The sequence below is a fragment of the Arvicanthis niloticus genome, chromosome 6, assembly GCF_011762505.2.
Source record: "Arvicanthis niloticus isolate mArvNil1 chromosome 6, mArvNil1.pat.X, whole genome shotgun sequence".
In the NCBI taxonomy this organism is placed as follows: domain Eukaryota; kingdom Metazoa; phylum Chordata; class Mammalia; order Rodentia; family Muridae; genus Arvicanthis; species Arvicanthis niloticus.
In genome coordinates, this window is record NC_047663.1 from 48,678,255 (window position 1) to 48,690,411 (window position 12,157).

Genomic DNA, 12,157 nt, shown 5'->3' on the forward strand with positions numbered 1-12,157 from the left:
TCCTTTCCTTTTTTTTCCTTCTGGTTTTTTGAGACGTGTGTGTGTGTGTGTGTGTGTGTGTGTGTGTGTGTATAGCCCTGACTGTCCTGGAACTTGCTCTGTAGATCAGGCTGACCTCGAACTCAGAGATCTGCCTGTGCTGGGATTAAAGGTGTGCCACCAGCTGCAGGCTGCTTTCTATCTTTCTGATATTATGGCATAAATGATGGTGGAAATGATACTGTATGAGTCCAAGGTCCAAGGTCCATGGTTATCACAGCAATAACACATTCATTGGAAATGATAAATGAGTTGGGAAACAATGGTTGAGGACTTGCTAAAATCAAGGCTTTGTGAAAATATTTTATATGTATATTATTAATTCTCATAACAGTAATGGTACTCTTATCATTACTCATTCTAGAGCCCTACAGAGGCCAGGAAACTTGTTCAAGGTCATTCAGCAGCCAATGAATCAACTCCATTCTCCATCCTTTTATCAGGAAAGCCCTGGGGTTCCTTGCAGTCTGGGGGCCAGATGCTTAAAATGTCTCTTAGCTCCATCCCTGTCCTCCATCCATGTCCTGCTGCCCAGGCTAAGCCTATCAGCCTTGCAAGTTAGCCTCACACTCTTAAACCCTGAAGTCATAGCCAAGTCCCATTCCCACCAATGCCTACACTTCAGGTGCTACTGGCACCTACTGCTGCACAACCACCACTTCACATATAATTCCTACCACACATCGCCAGTAAAAGTCCCACCCAAGCAAAACTAGGAATAGTGACACTTGTTATTTTTAGCAATTCTGTTCATCTGTCAATGGTTAATGAATACAATAAAAAATTTATGCAAAACATAAAGGCATTTGGGCTGAGAAAAAAATCACAACAGCTTTGTTAACAGCATCTTCAAATTAATACTTAATTTCCTAATATTCAGAAGTTGTTCTTCAAAAAAAAAATGTTCACATTCCTTAGTATCCACCATGCTTTACAGGACCGCATCATCCAATCGTGCACACATTGATTCAGTGCTATATCATAAACAGCCATTATACACATACCTGACTCTGTGCTTGGAGCTGTGGATATAAAGATGAACAGGCTAGGACTTGACCTCCCAACTCCTCATAGCCTAAAAGACGTCTATAAACTAACAACAGCAATGTCATAGATGTGATCATTACACCAACAAAAGTGACAGCATTAACTCCATAACAGCTCATATATACAGAGCCTTTGCTACACACCAGGAAGAGTTCTGAGCACTTCACACCGACCTATTGCCACAGTAACCCTACAGGCTAGGCTATCTTTTTAGTGGTGAGGAACAAAGACAGTATTTTGTTCAAGGCCACATAGTTATATTGTTAAATAATGGCTGAGATTTGAATTCTGGTCTATGTGATTCTGGACCCCCCTCACTAGCAACCACTATACCATGAGCCAACCAACACAGCAGAGATCAGAAACCCAGGAGGGGACTGGGCATTAAAGGGAAATACTCAGAAAGTAACTCTTGTATGGCTTCTAATGGGTAACTGGGGAGGTTGGAAAGCCTTAAATATGTGCAGGCTATCCCAGAGAGAAATACATGCAGGCTGTCCCAGAGACAGAATGTGGGCACAGAAAGAGTGCACGGTAGATTGCCTGGTATGACTGGGGAGGAAACAGGACAGGAAATGAAGAGATGGACAAAGTTCAGAATAAAGAAATGGGAGAGCTGCTGAGAAGCTGAAGTACTATAGTAAGGGCATATGAGGCCACTGCAGAGTTATTAAGGGCACAGAAGGCTGGCCACCCTAGGTCCACAGGAACTTTCATATTTAATACAAAGCTTTCAATGTATGTGCCTTGGGGCTGTAGCTCAGTGGGAGAGCACTTGTCTTGTATTAAGTCTGAAGTTCAATCCCCAGCATAGGGAAGAGGAGGCATGTGACAGTGACATCAAAACCCTTCTCTAGCATCTCTGAGGATATCTCTTTTCTATAGTGTCCTCTGAGTCATTCTCTTTTCTATAGAGAATAGAAATTTCCTGGCATAAGTTAACCCTTGGGGAGACCATTCAGAACACACCTGCTTTTTGTCTCCCTGGAGATCAGAGAGAACAGGGATCAGGTCTTCTAAGTCCTGTGTCTCCTTCCATTCAGCCAGTTCTCTATTTGGGAAGGCCTTAATCTCATTCCCATTCTGGTTGTCCCCTCTGGTATCCCTGCAGTTTGCCAGTGAAACTCATAGTAGTGTTTATCAAGTTTTATTTGCTGATCCACCAAACAGAAACATTTAATTATTTAATTATTTTAAGAGACTAGGGATACATATATTTGATATAGAAATTTCATGAAATAATGTCTTCTTTCATCAGCTATATTATGAAATTTCTCTATTCCATTCTATACTGTTTCTCTTTTAAGCAAACAGATTATACTCTAAGTAAATTTCTAATATACTGAAGGGACAATTGCCTTGCACAAACATTGCCTTGGGAAGTCCCCAAAATTCAATATTCTAGTCCATATTCCAAAATATGGCAAGTCCTATCTGTTGCATCCTTACAAGGCCACAGGAATGGACCTGACTGGGGGTGGTGAGGGAATTAAGAAAACACATAGACACACAGAGACACGTACCTCTGCACTCTCTCCCCACTCCCTACCCCTGCCCCAGGATCTGGTGGACTGGGCTCTCTGATGTCTCCATCAGACATGTTCCACTGCAGCATCCGAAAAGCTCAATGGAATTATTGTACACAGCTGAACAAGGAGATAGGGTACAGATAAAAAGGCAGGGCTTATGGTATAGAGCTGGATCAAGAAGACAGGTTTAGATCATCTCAGTAGCAGCAGTCTTTGTAGGGGAGCAGTCTTCAGGCCTTTAACACGGGGTAGAGGGGCAGCTATGGTGCATATTTTCTACACATACACTATCAGCATCTACACATAGGTCAGAGGAGGGCTTTGCCATCCCTCTGAGCCTTACAGGGGTTGGAGGAGACTTTTCCCATGGTTCTGGGGCTGAGATCCTTGACATGACTGCCTATGTTAACAGCATACATTCACCCAGGACTTGACTAACTCAGGGCTTTTTACATCTACCCTTTGCATCTCTAAAAAATAAATGAGACCAAAACTCATCTCTACAAAGATGGCAACCTGGTCTGCCATACCTTCTCTTCCTGACTCAAGCCTGTTTGTTTTGAGACCATTGTCTTATTATATAGCCCTTGCTGGCCTGAAACTATATAGATCAAGCTGGCCTCAGACTTATAGAGATCCACCTGCCTCTACCTCTGAAGTGCTGAGATTAAAGGTGTATATCACTATCCTTGGAAAGCCTCTTGAATTATCTTTTTACTATTTATTTTATGTGCATGAGGGTTTTCCTTGCATGTATGTAAGTGCACTGTGTGTGTCTAGTGCCTGAGAAGGCCAGAAGAGGGTACCAGGTACCTGGAACGAGAGTTAAGCATAGCAGTGTGCCACCATGTATTCTGGGAACTGAATCCAGGTTCTCTGCAAGAGCAGCAAATGCTCTTAAACACTAATCAATCTCTCCAGCCCCGAATTATTATTTTTTTCTGAGAATTAAACCCATGGGTCTCATGCATGTATGACAAGTGCTTTACCAATTAAACTATCTCCCCGTCCCCTGAGGTCTCTTTTTTCACATTCCTACTATGTGCTTGCATCCACAAGGTAACCTTCACAGTATGCAAGGGCAGGACAAAATGATGTCTTCACGTAGGAGACAAGAAGTAGAATCAAGAGATTCTAAGTACAGCAGGACCAATGCCATGTGTGGTGGCACACGCCTATAATCCCTACACTCTGAAGGCTGAGTCAGTAGGATTATAAATTCAAGGCTAGCTAGGCTACATAGTAAGACCCTGTCTCAAGTAAACAAACAAAACAGTAACAACAAAAGTATAACAGAACCAAACTAAGAAGGGAAACCTGATTTGAGTGTTTAACCTTATCCATTCCTGTTTAAACTCCTTAACTGCTACTGTGATCAAGACACATTGCAAGGCCAGAGATACAGCTCAGTGGTACAATGCTTGCCTAGCATGTCCTTAGTTTAACCTCCAGTACTGCAAACCAAACCAAACAACAACAAACACTACACCATAAAAACTGATGTTGAAATAATCAGAGACCAGAGCTGTGTGCTTAGACCAGCAGACAGCACTGCACTGGCTTAAATATGACAGCTGCATCCTGTCTAACAGGCAAAAGGCACACAAGAATCTGAGCTGACTCAGTGCAACATCCTTTTTCTTCCATGTCATCCTCTACAGATAACCTCTGTAAGGCATTTGAAAGTCTGGATCAAGTCTCAAGTCTGCCACTGGTTGACTGGGCAGGTTAGCTACCCCTTAAAGGACTCAGTTTGCACATCTGTAGGACAGTCTCACATTTCTTGCTATTGCACAGCTGCTGGCGAAAACACCCACATGAAACATAACATAACCCATTACCTCCCTGAACACTTCAGGTACTCTTTTCCCAGGCACTTTACAGGAACTAACTCAATGGCCACACCAATCACATAAGGCAGACAGCATTATTCTGTTTCTTTAACCAGTGAGGAGGTTGAGTCACAGAGTGGTCAAGTGAGGTGATAAAAATCACCTGGCAAGATACCAGGCATGGTGGCATACATCTTTAATCCCAGTACTTGGGAAGCAGAAGGCAGATCTCAGAAAGTTAGAGGCTGGCGTGGTCAATCTACTGCATTTCAGGCTAGCCAAAGCTACACAGAGGGCCTGTCTCACTAGTTTAATTAACTAAAACAAAATAAAAACCACCTGTCTTGAGAACAGTGACCCTTGGCTTTGCCTAGAAGCAGGCAGGCTCAGCCGAAAGAAGAGTAGAATGTGCTGTGCTATCTCATAAAGCACAGACTTGTTACAGCATTAACAGTCTGAACAGTGAGACCGGAAGAGTAAGCTCATGCTCCCCTCTCAGTGCCCATGTGTCGAAGCTCTCCTGACTCAATATATTTGCACATGCTGTGCCATGACTGGAATATCTTTCTCTGCCAGGCAAATTCCTTTCACCTCTCATGTCTTGGGTTTGGTGAAGCATTCTCAAATTTCATAACACTCTTAAGTGCTGCTCTGCGGACTTGAAAGCGGACAGGGCGTGAGGCAGAGCAAAGAGCCATCTGAATCCTGCCTCTGGAAGGAGCTAACCAGATGATGGTGCCAAGACAGGAAACCTGGAAGAGCTAGGCTAGCTCAGGACAAAGCAGCTGTCCCGGCCATCTAGGAGCATAGCACCTTCCTAAGGCTGTGGTCCTTTAATACAGTTCACCTTGTGGTGAGCCCCAACCATAGCATTTTTTTTTGTTGTTGTTGCTATTTCACAACTGTAATTTTGCTACTATTATGAATCATAATGTAAATATTTTTGGAGATAGAGGTTTGCCAAAGAGGTTGTAACCCACAGGTTGAGAACCAAACAGGTTGGCCTGTGGGTTCCAACCTGTTCAGAAGAATATACATCTAGTTCCTGGGCAGTAGGGAACTGAGGAAGCTGAACAGGGGGTTACAATGTTTGTAGTTGGCTACTACTTTATGGCGCGTATACACATATAGTGCAAGGGTGGATAAGTGCATGTGTGTGATTCCTCCCACATAGTTCTTAGGCTCAGAGAGTTCTAAGACAGTCAACCAATGCTCTGGCATAATAATACCAAAGTGCACATTACAACTTTTCTCCAGACTCTTCCTAAACCCAACGGTGACTGTTTTCAGTTTTCACATATGTAACTGCTTCTTCCAATTCCAAGAAATAGCTGATTAATAAAAGGCCAAAGTTGTTGTGTGAGGACTATCTTTCTTTTTTTAAGATTTATTTTATTTATATGAGTACACTGTCACTCTCTTCAGACACACCAGAAGAGAATCCCATTACAGACGGTTGTAAACCACCATGTGGTTGCTAGAAATTGAACTCAGGACCTTCAGAGTCAGTGAGTCAGTGAGTGTTCTTAACTGCTGAACCATCTCTCCAGCCTGTGAAGACTGTCTTATTCAGCTTGTTCAAGCACACCAGGGCTACAGGTGAAAATTACCAGGCAATCGTTTTGTGCCAGAACCATGATCAGAGATGAATCAAAACAACCCTTCCAAAGCCAGGCATGGTAACTAGCACTCAAGATAGCAGGAGGATTGTTCTGAGTTTGACCTAGGCTTCAGACTGTCTCAAAAACAAGGAAACACAGCCAGACTGGCCCTTCACTCAGTTTCACAACATGACGAAATAATGAAAATGAGATCTAATCATCTTAAATTCTCGGCTCAAAATCATCTGTTACATGTGGTGGTACAAGCCTTTGAACCCTAGCACCTGGGGAAGCAGAGGCAAATGAATTTCTAAGAGTTTAAGGCCAACCTGGTCTATATATAGAGTTCTAGGCCAGCATGGTCTACATAGTAAGATCCTCTTTTAAAACCAACCAATCAAACAAAGAAGTCATCTGCTATCTGCTATCTGCATCCTACACTGAACACTTTGTCCTGCCCTAAAACATACATGACTTCCTAGAAGTGCACTTATGTTAAGAGCAAAAACTTCTAACCTCTGATGTCAAATAAGAATTCCATATCTCGGCCGGGCAGTGGGCGGTGGTGGCACTGGCCTTTAATCCCAGCACTTGGGAGGCAGAGGCAGGTGGATTTCTGAGTTCGAGGCCAGCCTGGTCTACAGAGTGAGTCCAGGACAGTCAGGACTACACAGAGAAACCCTGTCTGGAAAAAAACAAAAACAAAAACAAAAAAAGAAAAAAGAAAAAAAAAGAATTTCATATCTCTCTCTCTCTCTTCCCCTCTCCCCTTTTTTTTTCCTACATAGGCACCTATTAGATACTTCTTTCAAACAAACCCAAGAGTTTTTTGCCTGGACTACACCCAGTACGAGAAAAGGTGTGTTGTATTATTAAGTGATAATCTAGAAGACTTTGGTCCATGGGCCAATTCTAAGTACATCTTTATGGCATTACCTAAAAGCACTAAGGTCACTGGAATGAAGTAAGACAGGTGGGTTGGCATGATCAGCAATGCAGATTTGGGGCCAAGGAATAAATGAGACAAACTTGGATACTGCTATATTATAAAGATGAACCATGCACAGCCATGATAACCTGTGTTGGTAAAAGGAAATGAAGGAAAATAGTTTGTCATCTTAATTGCTACTACAAAGATATTTTATTATTATTTTATAAATCCTTTAAACATATTAAATGTCTAATACATTTCCAAAACATCGGTGTAAAACATAGAATTAAATACCTAAGTATACACAAATATATACTTCAAGTATAAAAACCAAGGTTGTTTTGAAAGCACAGAATCAAACACGTGCCTAATATTAACTTTCTCTAATATAATTAGGCCTCACTTATAGACAGGATAAAAAAGAATAACCACCATAAAACTGTCACCACCGTTTTTAAACCTTGGCTCCGATCTCACTTTGTGTTAGAACTGCTCTCTTCAATTAACCAGGGAGAGGGGTCATCAGATCTTGGTTAACAACCCAAATCACAACTCCTCCCTCTCAAATCTGAAAATGGAATATAGACTTCAAGAAAAAGGCGTCATGGTTTTTAATCCTCCTGGAATTACAACTGCCTTTCCTCCTGTAGAATGATAGGAAACTTAAGGACTTTATTACTTATCCTTGAAACTAAAAATCACCAAGAACCAGATCCTTATGAGGAAAAGGGCAATGAATACTTCTGAATGAGAAGATCCACACTTGAGAGTTAGTGCTGAAAGTCATTTTTGATAGTCTCCCTTCTTGAGACAGGAGGGTTTGAATTGGAGGGTGACTTGGCTATGACATCTGTCACCCTACTGATGGCTGGGGTTGACTCAGCTCAACTGGCTGACCTTATGTGTGTCCCTCTTGAAGCTGTGCACTTGGTCAAAAGGACCATTTTCTCGAATAGAGGACTGTTTTTCAGGTAAGGGTATAGGAGTGGCTGAAAACTCATGCTAGAATCTCCAAACACGTTCTCAAGGTAACCCAGGCTGGCTTCAAACTCAGTAATCTACCTGTTTCAGCTCCCCAAGTTCAGGTATGAACCACCATGGTATGAACCACCATGGCCAGCTCCAAAATGAATTTATCTTATGTGAGTCACTGAGTCTTGCAGAGTTCTTGGTTTGGTCCTTGCTTTCCAACTCAGTTGAGGCTGTTGTCATCCATCTGCCTCACAGCCTCACAGAGTTGGCTGGTCAGTCATCAGAGACCATGTATTTGAACATGTTATTAAGAGGGAGAAAAGATAATGGTAGGATTATGAAACTGACTTTCAAGCATACCCTTTGGGAGCTCAGAGCACACATACTCTTAGAAGCCTGTGACACAGCTCTAGATTCTTACAGGGATTTTTACACAAACAAGATAGCAATATTCAGTATCTTATAAATCATAATTTCTTGGTGTTGGGCTCAGAGTTCCTTAAAGTTAATCTCTGTCATATATGTGACATGATTATAACTTTCTTAAGAGGACATAACCAGTCCCATGTGGTAAGACACACCTTTGATCCCAGCACTTGAGAGACAGAGGTAATCAGATCTTTGTGAATTCGAGGTCAGCCAGGTCTACATAATCAAGTTCCAAAACAGCTAGGACTACAGAAAGACCCTTTCTCAAAAAAACAAAAACAACAGCAAAACTCCAATTTCTAAACACCTTGCTAGGTTGCTGGATTCAAATTCTTGGCTGCTCTCCTTCAGCCTCATCTGGTCTCCCACATTTATGAACTAGTCAAACTAGTCTCACATTTGCTCTCTTCCTCAGTAATTAAACTTCAAATTTAGCTAAATGTAAGGCCAAGGAATGAAGATCTTTCCCAGATTTTCTTATAGTGAAGTGCAGCCACTGGACTAAGTCTGAGCCTGTGGGAGCTAAGCTCTACCTAAAAGAATGGCAAGGTCATGTCATTTCCTCTTTTCTACTTATTGGAAAGTGATGGAAGGAACGAACTGAGTTGCCACATGAAAAGTGGCTGTGAGGTGTAGAGCACAACATGGACACAGCCAGGTCCCTAGTAATTTTGAAATACCACACCAGCCTTGACTGCCTACCTGGATCTTTATATAAGAAAGCAGTTTCCTAGCTGGTTGTAGTGGTGCACACCAGGAGTCTCAGCATTCAAGAAACTGAAGCAGGAGGATCACAATGAGTTCAAAGCCACCTTGGCTTACACAATGAGTCATAGACCTCTGGTGGCTATAATGAGACCTTGACTCAAAACCAAACCAAACCAAAATAAAATATTTTTGCTTAATCCACCAATATACAGAGCTGGAGGGATTGCTCAGCACTGAAGAGCACTGATCTTCCAGAGGAAGTAGGTTCAATTCCCCCGACATCCACAAGGCAACTCAGAACCCTACATAGCTCTAGTTCGAGTATCTGACACCGCCTTCTGGCTCCACAGGCACCAGGCATGCACGGTGCACACACATACACACAGGTACAATACCCACACACATAAAATAATATGAAAATAATAATTTAAACCACTTGTATACTAGGTTTTGTCTCTTTGGGTTTTAAAAAAGAATTGTTATTTATGTGTGTGTAATGTATTCTTATATGGAGGTGCAGTTGGAAGCCAGAAGTAGGTGTTGGATCTTCTGGTGCTGAAGTCATAGGCAGCGAGTGTTAGGAACTCAAGTCAGTCCTCTGAGAGAGTACTGGGGATTTTTTTTTTTTCCCTAACCCAACAGACCACACAGCATTATTAGATTCTCCATCTAGTAGACATTGAGAATGTAATTCCTCTCTCCCTCCTCCTGGGTGTTTTCTTCTTGCAATTTCAAATCTCCACTGAAATGTTGTTGGAAACCCCTTACTTGAGAGCTTCATCTAGGTTAAACTCCCCATATTCTTTATGCTTTCTCTTGGCTAACAGTCACCACACCTTCAACAGTTAAATTAGGATCAAACTGCTCTACTATACTATACACACCACAGAAGCTCCTGTCTGTCTGTTGAGCTGTCATCTGGAGGGCTGGTGTTCAGTAAGTGAATAATGCCACAACCCTTGAGGGATTTTTTCTAGGGTGGCTCAGTGGATTTCTTGGCCTTCTATTACTTGACTTCTATAAACCCCACAGATAATTCTGTTCCTGTCAGGCACTCTCACAGTGTAAAAGCTGTCTGTCTTCATTTGCCTTTAAACAAATCTGAGAAGCATCACCTTCTTGATCAAGTCTGCATGGTTCTTTCTACCAAGATTTCATATTCTCATAAAAGATGAGTGAAAGTATTATAAATATTCTAGGAATTTTTTTTTTTTGAGTCAGGGACTTGCCTGTCTCAGCCTTTCAAGTTCAAGAATCATATATGTGTGCTTCCCATGAACATCTTGGGAATTTTATTTTAATAAGGACCTTTCACTAACAGTGTGTGGTATATAATGTGAACGAATATATGTTTTACACCTTTGAAACAGTCCTTCTCAAAGTGAGTGTAGCCCAGGCTGTACTCAAACTATGTAGCCAAAGATGGCCTTGAATTGATCCTCTTGCTATTGCCTTTCAAATTCTGGTATTGAAATCTTGTATAAACCATATCTTTGAGAGTTAGAATGTATTAAAGACAGTTTTTAAAAGGAAACTTACAAAACATATTGTGTAGGCATTTTTATCATTTGCAGGCAACATTCTCGAAATATTTCGAAAGCATTTAGAGGAAACAGAGCTTTTAAATGATGCTACAAGTGACTGTTGGTTTCTTGCTTTACACACTAACCATTCAATGACTGACAATTTTACATGGCTTACTCATTAAACACCTTTTGTCCTAACATTGTGGAATTAATAAGACTTCAGGAATCAGGGTAATGGGGACCTACTTGAAGTGGGGCGGGTAATCAAGAGGTTTGTGAGATACTCTCAATTTTGCCAATGAAATGATTTATAGGGTAACTATGGGTCAGTTTTTTCCAAACCATTCAGTACTGATATGAAGAGAAATCTCCTAAGTACAAGAAATCTATTGCTTCCCTATCAACTTTAGGTCTGATAAAGGTTTAAATGAGTCTGGAACAAGTTCTTCAATGATCTAAAATCAGTGTGTACTCGTAAAAAGAAAAACAAACAAACAAAAGAACTAGTATTTTATAATCAAAATGGCATGTAGAATAAGACTTTTCAGTGTAATGTTACCCTCCTTCCACACTAGACTCAGATGGTTTCTAGAAGATTCCTGCACAGGCCAGTAATGGTTTTCATGGCCACTCCCTTGATCTTTGCACATCCTTTCTCGTAATTGTCTTACCCTGATAAGGTTCAGCAAGCAACTAAGCCTGTCAACTGCACAAATGTCTGCCTGCTACATGTAAAAATGTGCTCCTCTGTTTGGAGCAAAGCTAACATAGCCTGGACTTTCCACACCTCTAGTAAAGGGGAGAGGACGTAGCAAAATTCCGGAGTGATGCACTCCGAATGGGTTCGGACAACCCATTCTAAGAACCCGAGGACCCTATGGCTTCCTAGCTGGCCTCCGCAAAGCAACCGCCCACCTCTTCAGGATCTTATCCTCGACCACCCTGCTCCCGCCCCGCAGTCGCCAGCCAGCCCTGACCTCCTCGAACTGCTCGCCCGAACATCCAGCGCCGCGAGCCTCCAGCAACTCCCGGAACTGCTCCAGGGTGACGGACTCTTCACCGCGGCCCAGCCGCTCTTCCAGCCAGCGCAATAGCGCGCCGTGGTGCCTCGACACCAGGGATTCGCAGGGAGGTGCCGGCCGCAACGCAGCCGCTGCCTCTCGCAGCCGAGCGGGTTCCAGCAGTGCAGCGGCGGAAGGCAGCACCGCGGCCGCAGGGCCGGGGCCGGGGGTCGTGCCAGAGTCGGCAGCCCAATCCTGATGTGGGCTCCAGCCCTCACCCCCGGCGGCCGCCGCTTCGTCTTCGCTGCTGTTACTCGGAGCGTTCCCCATGGGGTCTCCGTCTTGGGTGCTCGGAGGTGTCGCCGCCGCCGCCTCCCAGCCACGACCTGTCAACCTCCGACAGCTCCCGGCGGGCGGGGACGGGGTGGAGACCACAGCGGCGGCAGCGACTTCCGGCTTCCTGGCCGTCGAGCGAGGCCCGATGTCGCAATGGAGCCGTCAAGCAGATTCTATTTGCTCACGACAGCTACCTGAGGCCCAAG

General features: G+C 43.1%; 1 protein-coding gene across 2 annotated transcripts in view; it reads right to left on the minus strand.

Annotated features, from left to right (window-relative positions):
* Zzef1 (zinc finger ZZ-type and EF-hand domain containing 1) overlaps nt 1-12,151 on the minus strand; it is a 118,772-nt gene extending 106,621 nt beyond the window's left edge. For both annotated transcript variants that reach the window (XM_034506285.2, XM_034506286.2), the window contains exon 1: nt 11,592-12,151. In XM_034506285.2, coding sequence (XP_034362176.1) covers nt 11,592-11,945 — 354 coding nt within the window. In that variant the 5' untranslated portion in view covers nt 11,946-12,151. The remainder of the gene's footprint in view (nt 1-11,591) is intronic.
* Nucleotides 12,152-12,157: the final 6 nt, after the last annotated feature.